The following is a 22,063-nucleotide window of genomic DNA, read 5'->3' as shown; positions in this document are numbered from 1 at the left end:
CTCTAACGGATTTGGCTAACGCCATGTTAGATACAGCGGGACTTTCCAAGGAATGGTGGGATGAGGCTACATTGACTGCATGTCATGTCCTAAACCGTGTTCCTACAAAGTATAAAGAGATAACACAATTCGAGGAATGGGAGAAGAAAAGGCCAACACTTTCATACTTACGTACATGGGGTTGTTTGGCAAAAATGAGTGTGCCAATAACCAAGAAACGTAAGCTTGGACCTAAAACTGTGGATTGTATCTTTCTAGGTTATGCTATTCACAGCGTTGGGTATATATTTTTAATAGTGAAATCTGGATTACCTGGCATGCATGTTGGTACTATAATGGAGTCCAGAGATGCTACATTTGTTGAAAATATTTTTCCCATGAGAGATGAAACAAGTTCATCTAGGCAAGAGTTCATCGAGGATGTTAGCTCTGGTGAGCCGATAGAACATAATGAACATACACTTGTGGAAAATCCTGAGGAGGATAACAATGATGCTCCGAGAAAGAGCAAGAGACAAAGGACTGTAAAGTCTTTTGGTGATAATTTCATTGTATACCTCATAGATGATACACCCAGAACCATTGAAGAGGCATATTTATCTCCTGATGCTGAATATTGGAAGGAAGCAGTGAGGAGTGAGATGGATTCTATTATGTCTAATGGAACCTGGGAGGTCGTTGAACGTCCTTATGGATGTAAATCGGTTGGATGCAAGTGGGTGTTCAAGAAAAAGCTTAGGCCAGATTGTACTATTGAAAAGTACAAGGCTAGACTTGTGGCCAAGGGTTATACCCAAAAAGAAGGAGAAGATTTCTTTGACACTTATTCATCAGTTGCCCGATTGACCACAATTCGAGTGTTACTTTCCCTGGCAGCCTCTTATGGTCTTCTTGTTCATCAGATGGACGTTAAGACGGTTTTCCTCAATGGAGAGTTAGAAGAGGAGATCTATATGGATCAGCCGGATGGGTTTGTATCAAAGGGTCAAGAAGGAATGGCTTGTAAATTGTTGAAATCTTTATATGGTCTCAAGCAAGCGCCTAAGCACGGCACAAGCTCCTAGTAAAATTTATCTTTTGTTAGATCTTGTGCTGAGTTTTTTGAGTTAAATTATGCGCTTGTTTGAATCTACTACAAATTCTGAGTTGAATGAGTGTTTTTGGCACTACCGTGCTAGTGCTGGCCCGGGCACTAACGTGCCCCTTGGCACGGCACGACCCGGCTAACTGATAGCCGTGTCGTGCTAGTGCCTGGCATCTGGCACGGCGGCACTAACAGGCACGGCACGGTTAATCAACCGTGCCACTTAGTGCCGTGCCCGTATAGTGCCGGGCCGGCCCGTTTGGACAACTATACGGGGACGCACGGTGGTGGGGCTGTGCTGGTTGTAATTACCATAATATCCTTCATCAATTAAATTTAATTAAAACTACTAATTTGGATAAGCACCTATAGGCATTAAAAAGCACCCACAACCACCGTAAAAGAGCTCTTATTTATTATTATTTGTTTCTCGTTATTTGGAGGCCGTTCACATGGTTTGCATTGGCACATAACAAAGACATAGCAATGCATGCTGCTCACTTGAGGTGACACCGTACCCGATCGAATTAGGGCAACATGTGCTGCTTAATTAAGACCCATTAGCCGGTGTCTTATGGGTGCAGTCAGTCACAAGGTACGATGTCGCGGCGGGGCCATCCGCCTCTTCTACATAGCGGCGATCAAATGGGATGAGCGCTGGGACCTGCAACGATGGGGGTTATGCATATCACTCCAGAGCATACCATGTGTTGCTTATTGATTCTAACATCGTCAGAGAGACTTGTGAAGTCACTTTCGACGAGACTGCACCGTGCAATGCTTCTGTCTTTGAAGTTGCAGGAAAAGATGAGCTCGGCACCTCCAACTTTGAAGATGAAGAGGAAGAAGCTGCGGAGGGTGATGCTGAGGCTACCATGCGTGCTGTGGACCCAGTCACCTCTACCACGAGCTCGGACGATGATGACGGCCCCGATCCTACTACGTCTACTTCCCGGGAGCCAGTTGAGCAGGTGACTCAGCCTTCACCAGCTGCACCTGAGGAGGCACCAGCTTTGGTTGAGGAGGAGGCGACTTCGACAAGGGAAGCACCGCGACACATTCAACGTCGTCATCCACCTCAACAGATGCTAGGTGACCTCAATGAGCGAGTTACACGGTCCAAGGTAACAAGTATCACTGGTTTTGCTCATCCAGCGTTTGTTGCCTCTTTTGAACCCAAAGATATTGGACACGCTCTTTCTGATTCTAATTGGGTTAATGCCATGCATGAGGAACTTGAAAATTTTGAAAGAAACCAAGTTTGGGTTTTAGTCGAGCCTCCACCTGCTTGTAATCCCATCGGAACGAAGTGGGTTTTCAAAAACAAGCAGAGTGAGGATGGGTTGGTTGTTCGAAACAAGACTCGTCTTGTTGCCCAGGGGTTTTGCCAAAAAGAAGGGATTGATTTTGAGGAAACTTTTGCCCCTGTTGCTCGTTTGGAAGTCATTCGGATTTTTCTTGCATTTGTTGCTTCTAAGGGTTTTAAAGTTTTCCAAATGGATGTTAAAACTGCCTTCTTAAATGGTTTTATCGAAGAAGAGGTTTATGTGAAACAACCCCCTGCTTTTAAAAATCCCAAGTTTCCAAACCGTGTTTATAAACTTCAGAAAGCACTTTATGGTTTGAAATAGGCACCTAGAGCTTGTATGATAGACTGAAAATATTTTTGTTGGCTCAGGGTTTTAAAATGGGATGTGTGGATAAAACTTTGTTCCTCATGCGGTCTGGGACTGATTTTCTATTAGTTCAGATATACGCGGATGATATTATCTTTGGTGGCTCTTCTCACGCTCTTGTCTCCAAGTTTTTGAGCAGATGTCCAGGGAGTTTGAGATGAGTATGATGGGTGAGTTGCAGTTCTTCCTCGGGCTGCAGATCAAGCAAACTCCTCAGGGCACGTTTGTCCATCAAGCCAAGTACACCAGGGACTTGCTGCGGAAGTTCGACATGAGTGACTTGTCTCCTCAGCCGACTCCGATCAGCACATCGACGGCGCTTGATGAGGACTTGGACGGTGAGGCGGTGGACCAGACGGAGTACAGGAGCATGATCGGCTCCCTCCTGTACCTAATGGCGATGCGGCTAGACATTCAGTTCGGCGTCGGCCTCTGTGCACGGTACCAGGCTTCTCCGCGCACCTCCCACAGGCAGGTGGTGAAATACATCTTCAGGTATCTGAAATTCACCCATGAGTTTGGTCTCTGGTACTCTACAGATTCTTCTCTGGTGTTGGTGGGCTTTTCTGATGCCGATTTCGGTGGGTGTCGGTTGGATCGCAAGTCAACATCCGGCACTTATCAATTTCTCGGTACATCTTTGGTGTCTTGGTCGTCTCGCAAGCAGGCTAGCGTAGCGCTTTCTTCCACAGAAACTGAGTATGTTGCCGCTGCTAGCTGTTGCTCCCAGATTCTTTGGATGAAACAAACCTTGCAGGATTATGGACTGAGTTTTGATAGGATTCCCATCTTTGTAGACAACATTTCCGCCATTAGCATTGCAAAGAACCCTGTTCTACACTCCAGAACCAAACACATAGATATCTGGTTCCACTTCCTGCGAGATAACCATAAGAGAGGACATAGACATGATTCATGTCCCTTCAGAGAGGCAAACCGCAAATATCCTAACCAAACCACTTGAGCATGACACCTTTGCTCGCTTGCGAGGGGAGCTTGGGGTTTGTTACTCCTTTTGATCGCTGACTTTTCTTTGGTTAGCTTTGTAGGTTTTGTTTGCTTTCTCTTCGTTTCCTAGGTTTGGTAGTTGCTTTGTGCATATGCATAGTACATTTATGCATTTTGCATTGTCTCACTTGCACTAGTATTCCTGCATACATTGTTATGATCTTCTAGTGCTTGCTAGTGTGAGTTTATAAACGTGATCATGAATAGCTTTCTCCATTGTGTATATGACATCATCTGAGTTAAGCTATTTTGATTTGAAAATTTGAAAACATGGTCACCCTATCTTGACTACTAGCATGTTAGGGCGTGATTGATATGCTTTACTATCTCATTCATGCTAATGTAGCCTTTCGTTCAACAATTTATACTTGACATGATCTAAAATTAATGAAATTGCTTGAATTGTGCTTGAAATGGAATGGAAAGATCCAGGTGGGATTGCTTGTCGCACTGATCGAGCTTTCGGGACGGCTCACTTTGCACTTGTGAGAACCCGGGCAAGACTGTGCATGACTGAAACGAGTGCCTTAAGCTTCTGATTGTCTTTGGCATAGGCTTGGTCTCGTTGCTAAGTAAAGCATGACAAGCTCTCAACCCCTGGCATTAAATTGCTTGATATAATGAGATTGCAAAATCAATGTTTACAACATACTTTGAACGTTTTTGGCTCACCTGTATGAGTTTGATTAGAACTGTCTTTCATTCCCTACTTGCTAGTGCTAGATCAAGGGTGATGCTTTTATTTCTGCTAAACCGGAACTTGCCTAGCTCTAGACTGATTTGATATACCCGGTTGAGCTAGATGCAGGTCTTGTTTATGGATGCACACGTGCTTGTGACTAGTTGTTGCTCATATCATTGTATCCCTGAATGCTTTCACTTACACCTCCTGTATTGCATTCATTGCATAGCATATGTTCAGGGGGAGTCTCAGTTTCAGGAGGAGCTTTAGATCTGTTTAGCCTTGATGTGTGCATGTGCCAACAAGGGGGAGAAATTTAGTGATAGAGTGATCGAACAAGGGGGAAAATTGTTTGATTTTTGAGAGAACCAAAAACTTGTTGAGCACAGGGCTTTGAGGGTGCATAAATTTGGTGAGAGTTGCACTGGTAAGGGGGAAATGCATTCAGTGGGAGTTTCTGCTTTGTTTAGCTCCTGGTTTTCCCTTCGCTTCTGGCATGACTGTGTCGAGCCCTGCCTCTGTCTTTGAGGAGTCATGCTTGTGTTTGATCGATTGCGTCGAACCGTTGCCCTTGTCTTAGGGAATCGATCTCTGCTTGGTCAAGTGACTTGTTCTTGCGTCTTTCGAGCTTTTGTCACTTGTTCAAGTTCTCTCTTGCTTCTTTGTTTTTTACTATTTTTGTTTCAATCTTGGTTTGCTTGTGGTGTGTTGACAATGCACTCATCAAGGGGGAGATTGAGGAATGTTGAGTACTATATTCTGCTTGTGATGAGTGAATTGTCAACCGTGCGGTGTGATCGTGCGCTTGGTCTTTGGATTGCAGGTACACGGGCGTCTAGTGTCGACGGAGAGCTGCCATGGAGGTGCTGTGGCCGATGGACCGTGCGGTGGACGGCGGTGAAGGGCAGCCGGGATCGGAGCTCAGGCCAGGCGGCATCTGTGGCGTTCACTCCTGGATCAAGGGCGCAAGAGGCGATGGAAGGCAGGTTTCTTGGTTTGCGCCATAAAACCAAGGAGGCGGACGGCGGTTGAAGACGCCAAGTATTGGAGGCACGAGCGTCGGTCTCGGGACTGACGGAGGCGACGGGCGTCGACGGCATCTAGAGCCTCGCTGCGGGCGAGGAGGTAACGGGCGTCGGGCGGCGTCTAGGGCCATCAGAAGGCCGAGGCGAGAACGGCGTCTAGGGCCACGGCGTGGAAGCGGGAATCTTCCCATGCGTGGAGTTTTGGCGGTTTTCTCAAAACCGGCCACCTACCTGGGTTTTGCGGACCCCCCAAAACCGCGAACCGGATCTTCATCGACATGGCGGCATCGCGGAGAAGGCTTCGAGTCGAAGAAAGAAACCCCGCCGTCGGATGAGATCGTGTACATATTTCCGGTTTTGCCCCTACGGGCGTTTTAGTGTCTAGTTTGAGTCGAGTGTATTTTGGACCCCTGCGTGGTCACCTTAATACCCCTCTCTTCTCTCCCCTGCGCCAGCCAGAACAGAACGAGCTGCACCACCTCCTCCCTGGCGCCGCCCCTCTTTCTCCTCCCTGTCTCTCTGCTTCATCTCTCCTCTCTAGGATTAGAGGTATGGATTCTTGAGATTTTTGTACTGAGATTGTGTGGGAAAGGAGGCCCAATCCTCCTTGTGCCCTCCGGGCGTTTGTTTTCGATTCGAGTTCATCCATCTTATGCTTTGTTTGAACGAATTTCAATTTTCCTTGGTCGATTCTTGTGCACGAGATGACGAGTTGTTTCTTGATGATTTCGTGACTCCTTGGATCGATTCTAATCCATCTAGTCTAGAGCTAAACCCCCCGGAATCACGAGTCTTAACGAATCGAAGTTTTTGTGTTCTTGAGAAAACCCCAATCTTGCTTCGAATTTCCTCGATTCCTCCCGAACCATGGAGTGACTCGTCGATTCCTTTCGTGGACATGTTCACAAGTCCTTTGTGATCGTGCCTACGAAGTTTGGTGAGATTTGGACAAGTTTTGGCTCTTCGATCATTGAGTTTTTCAAGGATCGTGAGCTGGAAAATCATTTCTGGACTCGAACAGATTTTTTACCTATCACCGGTTAAACCGACGCTTGTGATATGGTGTGTCGGTTCAACCGGTGAGTAGGCTCTCTGTCTGTTAGGGTTTTGGGGTTTAGGGTTTAGGACTAGTGCCGTGCTAGTGCCTGGCATCTGGCACGGCGGCACTAACAGGCACGGCATGGTTAATCAACCGTGCCACTTAGTGTCGTGCCGTTTAGTGCCGTGCCCGTGCCGTGTAGTGCCGGCCCGGCCCGTTTGGCCAACTATACGGGGACGCACAGTGGTGGGGCTGTGCTGGTTGTAATTACCATAATATCCTTCATCAATTAAATTTAATTAAAACTACTAATTTGGATAAGCACCTATAGGCATTAAAAAGCACCCACAACCACCGTAAAAAAGCTCTTATTTATTATTATTTGTTTCACGTTATTTGGAGGCCGTTCACATGGTTTGCATTGGCACATAATAAAGACATAGCAATGCATGCTGCTCACTTGAGGTGACACCGTACCCGATCGAATTAGGGCAACATGTGCTGCTTAATTAAGACCCATTAGCCGGTGTCTTATGGGTGCAGTCAGTCACAAGGTACGATGTCGCGGCGGGGCCATCCGCCTCTTCTACATAGCGGCGATCAAATGGGATGAGCGCTGGGACCTGCACCGATGGGGGCGTTGCCACCGACGACGACCTGGCCTCCCTGACGGCGACGAGCTCCTCCATGCTCTCCAGAGGGCGGGCGCCGTGCACGGCCAACACCACCGCCTCGGCCACGATGACGAGGAGGAGGACGGTCGCGAGGACGGCGAGCCTGCTGGCCATCTCTCGCGGCTCTTTTCTTGATCCTGCTTAATTTTTTAGGGAGCTTGGCTAGCTACACGCGGGTGGTGGGTTGAAATGGCTTCCTTGCTTCTGTACTTGTGTCGGAGCTGGAGCCGCGCAGGTGATCCTTTTATACAGATGAAGGAGGCTATGTGACGGCTATTAACTCGATTTCAGTAACTGTAGATGAGAGTTATACTACATTCAATGCTCTTTGGAATTAATAAACCCACTACTACGTTTTGTTTGGTAAATTGTTAGCGTAGGAATTGATGGCGGAGTTCATTCAGTGTAAACGTTCACTTAAGTGGCGTTCCATTTGGTGCAGCCAACCGGTCACACCGATACGGTGGATCGGTCAGACCGGTCTCGTTGGGCAGCCCGACGAGGATCTAATGAACCATCTAAGAGGAGCTCATCGGAGTAGTTACACCTTAGCTTATTCTAGGATCGGCAAGCTATCTAGAGCATCCTCGAACGCCGTCGAGATAAAGGAAGAACAACAATTAAAAGTTTGGAGAAGACAAAACGTAATGAAAATTAATAGATTGATATGTGTTTGATGGATTGAAAGCCCTCAATCTGTCGTGCCTTTTATATTTATAGTGAGGGAAGGTCTCTTGTGCTCCATTAGGAATCGAATCGTATACAAATCTTATGTCAAAATATAACTCCTAACTCAGACTGTAGAGTCTGGACCGGTGTAACCAGTCTACCGGACCGGTTTGACCGGACCGATCTGGGTCAAAGTCTTCACAAAATCTTATGTCAAAATATAACTCCTAACCCAGACGGTAGACCCTGAACCGGTGTGACCGGACCGATCTGGGTCAAGTCTTCCCGAAATCTTTATGTCAAAATATAACTCCGATCCTAATCCAGATGGTAGAGCCTGAACGGGTGTGACCGGTCTACCGGACCAGTTTGACCGGTCCGATCTGAGTCAAATATTCTCGAAATCATAATTCTCTCATCGAACTCCAAATCAGATGTTCTATATATGCATTTTTATTGTCTTGACGTGAGATGCACAATGGTAAAATCAAAATTGGGGCCACCCAGCCTAGCCTGACCGGATTGTGCATACCGATCATAATAGTTTGCACACCGATCAGAATAGTTTGCACATCTGCTCCAATTTTGATCATCAACACGTACCCTCCTGATGCCTTCCACTCTCAAAGCGCTGTTCATCTTTGTTTCTTTACTCACTATACGGATGATGTTCCTAGCTAGCTAGCTAGCTAGTTCGTATAACGGATCAGAAAGATTTCGAAACAAGCAAGTATTTTGAAATTGTCATGGCCAAGATATCTTGCTATTACTAATTGGAGGCTCTTTTTGAAGCCTCTAGGTGAAGCCACCTAGGATCCTAGGTGGACAGTCTAAAAAATAGAGAAATTTTACAAATTCTCACAAAAATCAGAAACATCCGACCATCAATTCAGCAGCTATAATCATAATAGCTATTGGATCTATTATTTTTTTAATAAATTACACACTTTTACCATTATGAAAATAGACTAAAGTAACCATCTAAACATGTATCTAAATTACTCACATTTCCCATTATGAAAAATAATCTAAAGTAATCCCCTAATTTTCATGTAAATTACCCACTTATGCCATTATAAAATAATATCAAATAATCCCCTAAATTTTCATATTTATGATTCAATGATAACATGATAAAAAGTTAAAATGACCCCCAAATCCGAATCAAAATTATGCTATTATAATAAAATCTTAAAGTGCATTAATATTAAATTTTATATTACTATTTTTTATCATTATTAATATATTATTTATATTATTATTTATATATACATACTAATCATAATGTGTTTGTCACCATATATTCGTGTATAAGAGAAGAGATAAGAATACCAATTTTTATGTTGTTCACATAGATCAAACAAAGTGTTCAGTTAAACACATCAAACATATATGTAGGTGTGATGCGAAGTGAGAAAAAATTATTAGTAAATAAACCTATCACATTTATTATAATTACATAATGATAAATATGTATCTTTGCAGTATTAGATTAGAATATTTAATTAGTTAAAGAGAGTGTGAGATTGATAATTATTAGATATCTCTAACTAACTCGTGCGGGAGCATGGGTTGATAGACTGTATATATATAAAGGTCCAGACGGCAAAGATGTAGCTCCGGATAGGTGAACGCAATGGTTGAAGATATGAATTCCGAGTTAATTGAGCAGGCAGAGGGCAAGAGTCCTTCAATAAGGCCCCGTTTAGTTCTAAAAAATTTTCACCCAAAAATTTTCACCTCCTCTTTAAACACATGTATAAAGCACTAAATGTAATTAAATAACAAAACTAATTACACAGTTTAGATGTACACAACGAGACGAATGTTTTGAGTCTAATTAGTGCATGATTAGCCATAAGTGCTACAGTAACCCACATGTGCGAATGATGCGGTCAAAGGCTTCAAAAGATTCGTCTCGCGGTTTCCAAGTGAGTTCTGAAATTAGTTTTTTAATTAGTGTTCGAAAAACCCTCCCGACATCTGGTCAAACATTGACGTGACACCCAAAAATTTTCACCAAAACAAACTAAACGCACCCTAATTACAGACCACACAATGAATCTAGAGGCTAGAGGTAGAGGTCTATATGCCGCCAGCATCACGTCCCATTTGATTTGCAAGGACAATATCGATCACTTGCTCCGTGTTATTTGAAGAATATTTACATATGGTTAGCACAACTTAGATAAAAATCCATCATGTTTGCAAGACATACTTTACGTAGTACGTGTGGTCAAAACCAGAACTCGACTAATTCGGCTGTAGCTGCAGTGGGACTAATTAAGGTGTTTAACGCTAGCATTAGTTATGGACTTATATTAAAGCAGCTAGATAGTTAATTCTTCTGTTTGTCTTATAAATTAGCGCATGAGTTGATGAAGTTACGGCTAGTAATTTCGAAGCAACGACTCTGTTACTTTTTTTTACGGCTAGTATTTTTCTTAAAAAAGTCGACCCCTGGGTGACCTCCCCCGAGGTTTGACATGAAAGATAAGTTTTCTCTTCCGCGAGGTTGAGAAAAGGTCACAAACCCTGACTATCCAGGACATGTCACTGACGGCGAAAACGTGCCTACGGATGCATAGCATAGCGAGTGGCCTTTTTTTTACTCCGTGAGAACGGGAGTCGAACTCCCGACGTGCAAGGTGCACAGCTGCAGCCCTACCGATGCGCTATGCGCACGTTCTTTATTTTTTTCGTTTGGAAAAGAGCAACTCTACCATTACTCAAAGGCAGCTTTCACAGGAAGCATGTTGTTGTGCTTCCAGTGACACTGCGACATATCTTGTTTGCTACTTATGCGTGATATATATTTAATTTTTCTATCCACATCAATCTTAAAGTTAATTTATCATAAAGGTAGACGAAGCTAGTAATATTTTTTTTAGAATAAGAAAAATCCCAGCTTTGAACAACGAAGCTAGTAATATAGAAGCATGGATGTTTTTTCTGTTAATTTGTAGTGCCAATGGTGGAAAAATTATTATTAATAAACATAAGGGTATGAGAAATGTTGAGTACTCTATCCTGCTTGTGATGAGTGAACTGTCAACCGTGCGGTGTGATCGTGCGCTTGGTCTTTGAATTGCAGGTACACGGGCGTCTAGTGTCGACGGAGAGCTGCCGTGGAGGTGCTGCGGCCGATGGACCGTGCGGTGGACGGCGGTAAAGGGCAGCCGGGATCGGAGCTCAGGCCAGGCGGCAGCTGTGGCGTCCACTCCTGGATCAAGGGCGCAAGAGGCGATGGAAGGCGGGTTTCTTGGTTTGCGCCACAAAACCAAGGAGGCGGACGGCGGTTGAAGACGCCAAGTCGTGGAGGCACGGGCGTCGGTCTCGGGACTGACGGAGGCGTCGGGCGTCGACGGCGTCTAGGGCCTCGCTGCGGGCGAGGAGTTGACGGGAGTCGGGCGGCGTCTAGGGCCGTCAGAAGGCCGAGGCGAGAACGGCGTCTAGGGCCACAGCGTGGAGGAGGGAATCTTCCCGCGCGTGGAGTTTTGGCGGTTTTCTCAAAACCGGCCACCTACCCGGGTTTTGCGGACCCCCCAAAACCACGAACCGGATCTTCATCGACATGGCGGCATCGCGGAGAAGGCTTCGAGTCGAAGAAAGAAACTCCGCCGTCGGATGAGATCGTGTACATATTTCCGGTTTTGCCCCTACGGGCGTTTTAGTGTCTAGTTTGAGTCGAGTGTATTTTGGACCCCTGCGTGGGCACCTTAAATACCCCTCTCTTCTCTCCCCTGCGCCAGCCAGAACAGAACGAGATGCAACACCTCCTCCCTGGCGCCGCCCCTCTTTCTCCTCCCTGTCTCTCTGCTTCATCTCTCCTCTCTAGGATTAGAGGTATGGATTCTTGAGATTTTTGTACTGAGATTGTGTGGGAAAGAAGGCCCAATCCTCCTTGTGCCCTCTGGGCGTTTGTTTTCGATTCGAGTTCATCCATCTTGTGCTTTGTTTGAACGAATTTCAATTTTCCTTGGTCGATTCTTGTGCACGAGATGACGAGTTGTTTCTTGATGATTTCGTGACTCCTTGGATCGATTCTAATCCATCTAGTCTAGAGCTAAACCCCCCGGAATCACGAGTCTTAACGAATCGAAGTTTTTGTGTTCTTGAGAAAACCCCAATCTTGCTTCGAAATTCCTCGATTTCTCCCAAACCATGGAGTGACTCGTCGATTCCTTTCGTGGACATGTTCACAAGTCTTTTGTGATTGTGCCTACAAAGTTTGGTGAGATTTGGACAAGTTTTGGCTCTTCGATCATTGAGTTTTTCAAGGATCGCGAGCTGGAAAATTGTTTCTGGACTCGAACAGAGTTTTTATCTATCACCGGTTAAACCGACGCTTGTGATATGGTGTGTCGATTCTACCGGTGAGTAGGCTCTCTGTCTGTTAGGGTTTTGGGGTTTGGATCATTGCACCGGCGTATAGGTTTTGTTGAACGTCGGATCAACCGGTGTTCACTAGTCCATTTTGAGGTCTCTCTGGACAACTGCACCGGTGTTCGTTTTGGATTTTGTCGGTTTATCCGGTGCACTATCGCCGGTTGAACCGATGTTGTTTAAACCATAGCGTCGGTTTAACCGGTGAGTGCTTCTTCTCTGCTGCCGGCTCTGTGACGTCGGTTGAACTGGTGGAGTACTTCTTCACACGTCGGTTTAACCGGTGTTAGTATACCGTGCTGTTTTTGTGCCGCTCTTTGTGACTGCTTCCGCAGTTGATCTTGCTTGTTCCTAGGGCTGCTTTGTGTTAGTGTAGCTCCTTTATAGCTACTCTGCATTTCACCTAGGACTCGAGGGTTGGGTGTAAACTTGGGACCATAGGCCGAGCTTTCAATTGCGAGAAATTTTGATCGGCTCCCATTCACCCCCCTCTGGTCGCCCCTTCGGTCCCTCAGGGTATGCAATGATGAGTAAATATATGAATAGGTATAGGGATACTTTGTTAATTCTTTCCGTGATGACAATATAATGGCGAATAATTTTATGATTACAAAAAAATTCCTGTATCGATGCTAAAATATCCCAAGAAATTATGCACCAATTGCAGATCACTGACTCTCTGTAGTAGTAGTGCCCCACACATGAACTCTATATGTGGATCAGGCACTGTACCTAGAGGATGAATACTGCAGAGATGGGCGACTCGTACATCCAAATTCCAAGCTGACGCTGCAATAGTTTTTTTTTCGACAAAGGATAGATTGAAGTACTAGCCTTTGCTTGAAGGCATGCAGGACAGGGGTTCGAGCCCCGGCCAGCGGGCTCCTAGCTCTTGGGCTCGACCAACGAGCTCCAAGCTCATCAGACATAGAGAATGAAATAAGAATTATGAAACAAGTTTGTCGCCTTTGCTGCATGCGTATTCTCCTGATGCCTTCCACTCTCAAAGATGTTTGTTGTACCTGTTGTTTTTGCGCGCTATTGCTAGTCACGTCGCACTATTATCAAGCCCAGCACCATCAGAGGAAAGGTGGTGTTGGTGTTGTGTCTAACCAGCCAGTTGCAGGAGGATGTATATAAATAAAAGTCCTATATATATATAGATATATAAAAGTCCAGATGGCTAGGATGTCGTCACTACGGGCAACACCACAATTACAGACTAGCAGCTACCAGCTAGAGAGCAAAATGAACTTATTTATAGCTAGCAGTATTTCAGTACCAAATCCCATTTTATTCATACATACTACATGGAAGTATAGAACCACGGGCCACATGCTGGACATTGTTTGAAGGCCCGTTTACATGCTGGCATGGAAATGGAACCCAGACAATGTGATTGATCCCCAGCCTACGGCCCAGACGCCGCCGGCGCCTTGTCGTCCCAGTCGGCATCGGGCCCGGCGGCGGCAGCAGGGCCGTCCGCCGCCGCATCTTCGAGGAGGACGTCGAAGTCGACGACGCCTTCCGCCGCGGGCGGAGAGGCCACGAACGGCGCCGGTATGGCCACGCGGCGCTCCGCGGTCTCCAGGGTGCGAGCGCCGTGCGCGGAAGAGACGGTGGCCGTGGCGACGAGGAGGACGATCGCGAGGGCGGTGGCCTTGCCCATTTCTCCCTGCGGGTTGATGTCTTGATGATGGTGGCGCTCTCGAGTGGTGGTTGGTCAATTTGGCTTGGAATCGATCCACGTCGTCTCCTCGTGTTGGAACAGAGGCCTTGGGGTTTCTTTTATACTGTACGTCTACGTGTAGTTACTTTCATTTAAGCAACTAATGTGAAACTAATTGCATTGTGTTTAACACTTTTCTGTTCAGTTTTGTAAATTCTATAGTTAATTATCCCAGGAGTTTATGAAGTTACTTCTATTGTTCAGTGTAATTTTTTTTATTCACAAAAGGAGGAGAAAATAACGAAACAAATAAATGGGCCGTATTAGTTACACGGTTAGCCCGGCCCGAGAAGAGCCCATCCAAGCGAAGGGTCCACGACGAGCCACATCGACAGGAGGACGCGCAAAGCCGCAAACGCCCCGCGCGGTCCCGCCTCTCCAGCCGCCGTACCGCAGCACTACACCGCTCCGCCCCTCAACTGCGGCAGGTGCCCGCCGCCGGGAAGCGTCGAGCCATGACCTCCGCCACCGCCGCGGCGAATGTCGCCGTCATCGGTGCCGGAAGTACGCACCTCGACCGTCTAACCCGTCTCCTGCCCCCAACCCACCGCACTCCCGAACAATCCCGTTCGAACTGACGCGTTTCGTTCTGACGTTTCCTCTTCCCCGATCGCAGTTTCGGGCGCCGTGTGCGCGTCGCTCCTCGCCGGGCGAGGCTTGGCCGTGACGCTCTTCGACTCCGGCCGAGGCGCCGGCGGGCGCATGGCGCAGCGGAGGTGCTCGACCAATTGACTCTCTGCAACTGCCGTGCTCTGACTGATTGGTTCCCATTTTGGGGGGTATTGAACTATTGATGGACGTAGGGAGGTTATGGAGGATGGCACGGAGCTTCGCTTCGACCACGGTGCGCCCTACTTCACCGTGACCAACGATGAGGTTGCCAGGGTCGTAAGTGGGTGGGAGGCGCGAGGGATCGTTGCTGAATGGAAGGCCATGTTCGCATGCTTTGATCGGGCTACCGGCAAATTCACTGACTTCGAAAAGGTTCAGTTTCCTAATCCATCCCTTGTCCTGGGGTTTCTCCATTACTGAAACGAAATCGCTCTTTGTTGGTTCACCATGAGAATTCGAGACTGAATTCAGGATAAATAAAGCAGTTGAAGGGTAGATTTTTTTTCGTTTTCCAAACTAGGAAATGACTACAGGGCATCTGATAGTTTAGATATGTCAAAATTTACCTATATATCCCAAATTGTCCACGTGAAATGTCTCTGATGCTTGCCTTGATATATTGAGGAGAGGTGAAGTACTTTACTGCTTTCATTTGGGCTATGCTGAGAATCTTAGCTAGGCTATGTCATGTCTCATCTGGGCTTTCATTTTTTGAGATGATCAAAATATTTGTGTATTGACTTCTTTCAAGATGAAAGATTTTATGTGCATTAGCAGCAGTGTGTGCGGAACTTCTGTTGTATGGTTCAAGGTACCTTTTTATAAAATAACATTAGCTTGCTTGGGACATGTTCTTACAGGAGGGATCAACTAAGAAGTATGTGGGAGTGCCAGGCATGAACTCGATATGCAAATCACTCTGTTCAGAGGATGGTTAGAGTTCAGACTTCCAACTTTTTAATGTCCCATACAAAAATATTTCTTCTGGACCAGGGGGGAAAATTCTTGATGTCCATGCATACTCTGCTTTTGCTAGGTCTGGTGGCCAAATTTGGTGTCACTGTTGGCAAGATGGACTGGCTTCAAGATAGGAGTTCATGGTCACTAGCTAGCTTGGATGGAAAAGATCTTGGCAATTTTGATTATGTTGTAGCCACAGATAAGAATGTGGCATCACCAAGATTTTCAGGGTTGACTGGAAGGCCACCGCCTCTTGGTTTGTTTTATAATCTCCATAATGTGAACCAGCATAAAATAAGATTCAATATCGTTCAATATTATAATTTAAGGCACCTAGTTTTAGAAGGCAAACTTCTTGTTTCCTGATAAGTTCTAATAGTTTTAGAAGTCGGACTTCTTGTTTCCTGACAAGTTCTACTAATCAGATGGCTATCACTTAAGTCAATTAAAGGTGCATATCACCATTTCGGTTTAAAAGATAGTTCTTATCTAGCCCTAAGTAATTGCTTCTGTCTCTGCTTCATATTTATGCATATACATATATGTGAAATTATGGAATGTGTAGTGACAAAACATAACACTTTGAAGCCATGTCCTGTTTTATCTTCAGTTCATTTATTTTTTTTCTATTTTTCTGTTTATTAAGTAGCTACCAGCTTCTGTATGGTATATTGGTAAGCACAAAATAATGATTGGTAAGGGCAAAATAATGGTTATTATTGATATAAGCTGCGTATTTGAATGTAAGAGTTACTTAAAGGTGACAATCATTACTTGCACTCATGTTTATTACATATTAATATTGGTATTAATTACTGAGTATCAGCATCTTGTATACAAGTGTGATGCATCTGTGTACTTCGTTGATGAATGCTTTGTAATGTTTCCTCAGACTTGTCGCTGTTTCCACAGTTGTCTGTAATGGTTCAAGATATCCCAGTTCGTCCCTGTTTTGCTCTTATGGTAGCATTCTCAGAGCCTTTGGCTATGGTATGTGCAATTTTTAATTTTATACATTCATACAGCTGCTGCCTCCCCAACTTGTTCGGGACTAAAGATTTTGCTGTGTAGTCAGTTCATACTTACTGTCATGCATACAAGCCTGCTGTTTGTCATTATGCATAGGACCAATGTTTAGTTGGAGCCTCAGAGGTATTGTAATTACCAAAATACTAGAGAGTTAGAATGCCGCATTATAGAATACATTTTTCCCTAGTTCGGTATAAAATACTCAAGCTGGCTATTTAACTTACCATCATGATAACTATGGGTCATGAAGCTGTTCCTTATCGAATGATCTTATAAGCAAATCTCATTTATTCAGTTTATGACATTATGGCCCTGCCACCTTTTCAAAGGTGTTTACTTCTCTGCACAATTCTGTTTTAATCAGGTACCCGTTCATGGTTTCTCTTTCAACAATTCTGATTCTCTGAGTTGGGCCTTTTGTGATAGTAGTAAGCCAGGGCGTGCTTGTGTACCTCCTAACAGGTACGTCTTTTTTTTTGTCCTCGTACACATACATCATTCTCTATCATAAAACTTTGTTGAATGTAACTTTTGTTTATATTCAGACAATCTTGGGTATTGCACTCGACTGCTAAATATGCTTCCAAGGTAATAAATAATATTGGCCCACGGAAACCTTCAGCAGATGCACTTGCTAAGGTGGCAGAGGAATTGTTCAGGGAATTCCAGGCTACAGGATTGAGCATTCCACAACCAATATTCATGAAAGCTCACAGATGGTCAGTTTTTTAAGCCATACCTTTTAGGGCTGTCATCTTCAATTGTATTTTTTCCTCCTTGTTGGTATTTGATAAAATGTAAAATTGCAGGGGTAGTGCTTTCCCAGCCATTTCTATAGGTGGAGATGATAAATGTGTTTGGTACAAAAGCACGAAATTGGCAATTTGTGGAGATTTCTGTGCATGTCCAAATATTGAAGGAGCGGTCCTTAGTGCCATGAGAGGAGCTTCAAAAATCATGGGATGTTTAAACTGTCCATCAGGGTTGTGACTTGTGAGTTGTATATTTAATCAACTACAACCCCCTGCCCCCTTCTCCAACTCTCTCTATGTAATTGTTATACAAATAAAGAATAAAGCTCCACGATGAGCCCTATTGTTTTGTTGAATGTTTTGTTACAAAATAAGAAATAAAGGTACATGACTTTATATACTTATTTGTTGGAGATGTGATTAGTTTACTATTACATTTGAAGCTATATCAGATTCAATGAGGTATGCTGAACATCAGATGTGATGCATCTTTGTTGCTCTGCTAAGTGCTAACACACTAACCCACAGCTTAGGCTGCCTAACATACTGATACCAGGACCTATGCATGCTTATAGTGTGTAAAATGTGTCGTAGAAGAGAAGCTATACAACCTCACTTATTCCCCATTGACATCATAGTGTTAACACTCACCGAACACTACTAGGGCAGAGCAGCCCCAGTAGTGTTATAATCCTGTAACAATTATTTGTCAGCAACTCAGCATCACAAAAAGGCTATCGCTTTCTGTTCAGTTAGGTCTCTGTACTAGTGGATTGTGGTGTATCTTTCAACTGCCAGATGTAGGTAGTCCTTAAAAGCTTATTTATGAAATTACAGTTTCTTCTACTTTAGCAATGATATCAGATGCTGCCGAGTAACCTAATGAATGATGTGTGTAAATGCACATTTCAGGGAGAAAGAGTTCCATGACCAGACTTCATAATTTTTTTTGTGTTTATTGTACTTTGTACAATTCATCAGCGTTCAATTCAGTTTGATAGTGTGCTTTTTTGTTCTTATATTTATGCTTCACTGTAATATTAATGAAAGCATACTAATTCTATTAAAGTACTGTTTTTTTAGGGAATGACAAACGTTTTATGGCAGTTTTCATAGTGATTTTGTGTTTGAGTAATTCTTGTTCATCTTTGTGGAACACGATTGAGTGTAAAAGAGATTTGTATGGTTTTGTTCCCATGGAATGATGAAACCTATATGTAGCATAGCACTCGGCATTTTACATGCCTGATTTCCACCTTTCCCTTGACTTCTTGTTGAAGGATTAAGGTATATAGACTAGGGAAATTTCGGGTGCAAGTCTGCAGCCCTTCAATTTGCACGAGCGTCTACAAAAAGGTAAATGGATAACCTAGCCTATTGCCGTCTCCCATTGTTTCTGACAGGCTACTGTTTGTTTAAAGGTCTTGGTCTATATAGTTCCTAATACCACCTAAAGTTCATTCAGTTGGATGAGTGTACTTTGAATAAGAATTCTGCTTATGGATCAACAAAAATCATTGAATTAAAATATTCATTATATTTATCTCACAAGTTATCAGGCCATATCTATGTTTTGCTAAAGATATGTGCTTCTTATAAGATTAACGTAACCAATGGTATTTGATTTCGTTGTTCTGTATAATTCCAAGAAACGTTCCTTGCCTTTGATACTGTATCACACCATGCAATACTGTTTTTCTTTTATCAAATCAACATGAATTTCTGTAGGTTAGATTTCAGAAGTGTGCGCGCATTGCTCGTGTGCTCTGCATGCTGAGTTGCTGACCGATGGTTGCAGGTGAGCAGCACTTGATCTGAGAGCCTCCGGTGTCTCAACTGAACTCAAAGTCCATTACACAGCACTGGATGGAGCCGTCACGCAGCAGATGCATGGGTCCCGGTAATTATGGCCATCTAATCATTCGTGTCAAGTAAGCAGTCATTTTCTGTTCAATTGATGCAGCAAATCAATATCGTAGCTCGCGTGCTTTATTTTGGATGCCATTAGGGAAGCATTTCATTTTCCTGTTTGTGTTTCTAGGGGCACACCAATTTATTTTTGGGTAGTTAGGATGGTATGTATCGATTTCCGTATTTTGTACTCAAGAAAAATGTCCTCCAACTAACCTTATTATAAAGATATAGAAGATCTCCATTGATATTAAATAAATACATGTTGACAACCACTTTTACGCCTGACAACATTATATGAGAGAAAAATATTGTTGGCTGGCTGGTGGTGGTTTGGTATGACAGAAAAACACTGTTGGTTGGTTGCAGCGAACAGAGTGTGAAAGACTGCAGAACAATATATCTGATTGAAAAAATAATGATATTTAGAAGGTCAATACAAAGTGGAGGACAACAAGTGAGCCAGAGGGAAACAGTTCTGGAGGTGCTCGTGAGTTTTATAGTGTATTTTAGAGACACGCATAATAGGATTCCTGGACAAACGCTGCAGGAGTAAGTTGTCTATACATGCATATTCAAACCCCTAAGAAATAATACAAAGCTGCTGCCTGCAGATGTTGGGAAAAACTACTAAGCCTACCGTAGTCAACATGTGATGAAAGATCCTAGATCCCTAAATAATCCCTGACATCCATGGTAAACAATGCGAGCATAGAGTGCCAAACGGGTAACTGCTCAACCAACTTGCCGTGCGAAGAACCAAACAAGCAAAAGAGGCTTTTCGTAGGCACGATCGGTAACCACGCCTCTTTTCCGTGATGGATGCTGCTTTGCAAAGGTGGTCGATTAGACTATCTTTTCTGTGCAGGAACTAGGAAGAGTGAGATCGATGAGCTGCAAGTTGCTGCCCGGCGTGGCTCCATCCGATGGTGCATGCAGAGATTCTCAGCTACTTGCATATATACAAATACAGGTTATGCAGATCGACCCACACAGTAAAAGTTACACGTGTGGCCTATGCACCTACCTGCGCAGACAATGGAATCCAAGGCAGCTGCGAGGAGACAAGGCAACAGCGTGGGCGAAGCAGTGCTGCCCAGACTCTGAACTGCAATAAGCAGGGGGTGAATGCCTGAATGGTGATGCTGAACCCGTGCCATCTGGTGCGCGATTCCTGGTTTCTATTGCCCGTAATCTGCTGCCTGGCTACTGCTGTGGCATGTGAGAAGCATAATTAAAGGTGAGTGATGTGCTGATTTTTCTATTCTGCCCTGGTGCAGGCGCTGTCTACCGAGATTGAGGACTGAGGAGTGGTGGTGGTGCGGTGGTTACTGCCCGGAGGATGGAGCTGCTAGCCTGCTCACCAGCACTGCTAGCTTGTAAGTTGTAACCTATACCTCGTTATGCTTGCCTATTTACCTAGCTTGGTTTGGTGTGGTGTGGTTTACACTTTACATGATGAGTTTTGAGTGTCTCTGCTAGACTAGTTGACCCCACTGTGCACTGATTTAATCTGAATCCTAACATGGTGGCCCACATCTACATTAGTAAGGATATTTAGTGTTACTGCAGACCCCCACACAATACAAAGAAGGATCCCAGCACAAAGAAATAACAAAAAAAGAAAAAAAAACTTTAGGCTCGGTATTAAAAACAATGGCTTCTCAAAAAGATGCATTGACATGTAGCACAGGAATAAAACAACATGCACTCTTACCTGTTGAGATCGACTAGGTCGTGTGTTTCCATGTGTCCAGACTTCAGAGTGGGTGTCTCTTATTATGGATTTGTGGATTGTAACTTTGTGGTGTTTTATTTTTTTTTTAAAAAGAACTTTGTGGTGTCATCAATGCCACCAGAATCAACAGTGCTTCGCTATACCTTAGCGAACACTAAAAAATACTAGCAGCTAAAAATAACAAACACTGACACCTCGAGCCAGCCCAGGGTTCGTTGACGCCTCCACGTAGCGGCGTCGCTGGACTCACGTCGCATGAAGGGCGCCACTTATTCTGTTGGATCAGACCTCAGATCACCATCACCTCCGCGTCAACATGCGCGCCTTAGGATTCTTGTTTAAAAATGCATCTCGCGGCAGAGCTGAACCCAGCTGCCTCAGACCCTGTCTCCCCTGTCTGTGTTTGGTGCTTAATTGCCATCACGTACTGCACGCATCTGATCATGGACTTCTTTTGCTTCACGCTTAGTAGTTCTAAACTCGATACAAACCTCGTTAGTCTTTATCACCTATAAAGTTACAATGTAAGCATAATAAGAACAAAATGCTGTTGTTGCTGGTACCACCTGGTTTCTGTTGAATTCTGCATGTTCTGAAGCACTTGGGACTCGGAACAGGTGTGAACTCCTAGCAAAGCTGCAACTGCAAGAACAGTGCATCTGAAAGCTGGAACGTTGGAAGCACTACTGGTCCCGAGTTCCTAAACGGCAGGCACATTCATAAGCAACATGTCTGAAGCCGGCATGCCGCAGGCAGCAGCGAAAATATTCGATGGGGTACGGCGCATTCCAGGCTTCAGTGTGAACATTTAGGTCTTGTTTAGATGCAAAAACTTTTGGATGTAAAACATTGTAGCACTTTCGTTTGTATTTGGTAATTATTGTCCCATCATAGATTAATTAGGCTCAAAAGATTCGTCTCGCAAATTACAGATAAACTGTATAATTAGTTATTTTATTTAACTACATTTAGTACTTCATGTATGTATTGAAAAATTCGATGTAATAGGAAATCTTGTAAAATTTTGGAACTTTGATGGGAACTAAACAAGGCCTTGAGTTTCATGTAATTTGTTACATACAAGTATAC

The 22,063-nt window shown here is 44.3% G+C and overlaps 1 protein-coding gene across 2 annotated transcripts; it reads left to right on the top strand.

The window, feature by feature from the left end:
- Positions 1-14,318: 14,318 nt before the first annotated feature.
- On the top strand, positions 14,319-17,725 carry LOC120649548 (renalase-like). 2 transcript variants are annotated; one of them, XM_039926373.1, is made up of 9 exons: positions 14,319-14,476; positions 14,589-14,688; positions 14,776-14,956; positions 15,445-15,517; positions 15,621-15,716; positions 16,437-16,534; positions 16,938-17,035; positions 17,119-17,292; positions 17,383-17,725. In XM_039926373.1, the coding sequence occupies exons 1-9, from the start codon at positions 14,428-14,430 to the stop codon at positions 17,561-17,563; spliced, it is 1,050 nt and encodes a 349-aa protein (XP_039782307.1). In that variant the 5' UTR covers positions 14,319-14,427; the 3' UTR covers positions 17,564-17,725. The 2 variants fall into 2 exon arrangements, with proteins under 2 accessions (XP_039782307.1, XP_039782306.1); XM_039926372.1 differs by having other exon boundaries at positions 15,621-15,800.
- Positions 17,726-22,063: the final 4,338 nt, after the last annotated feature.

The sequence above is a fragment of the Panicum virgatum genome, chromosome 9K (assembly GCF_016808335.1).
Source record: "Panicum virgatum strain AP13 chromosome 9K, P.virgatum_v5, whole genome shotgun sequence".
Classification (NCBI taxonomy): domain Eukaryota; kingdom Viridiplantae; phylum Streptophyta; class Magnoliopsida; order Poales; family Poaceae; genus Panicum; species Panicum virgatum.
Note: the sequence above shows the minus strand (reverse complement) of the source record. Positions and strands in the feature narration are given on the sequence as shown.

What these genes read in the sequence shown, in the direction of transcription:
- LOC120649548 (XM_039926372.1), top strand. Translation starts at nt 14,428, where the DNA reads ATGACCTCCGCCACCGCCGCGGCGAATGTCGCCGTCATCGGTGCCGGA. An exon ending in GGGCGCATGGCGCAGCGGAG is followed by an intron (nt 14,689 to 14,775) that starts GTGCTCGACCAA and finishes TGATGGACGTAG; the next exon opens with GGAGGTTATGGAGGATGGCA. An exon ending in AATTCACTGACTTCGAAAAG is followed by an intron (nt 14,957 to 15,444) that starts GTTCAGTTTCCT and finishes ATGTTCTTACAG; the next exon opens with GAGGGATCAACTAAGAAGTA.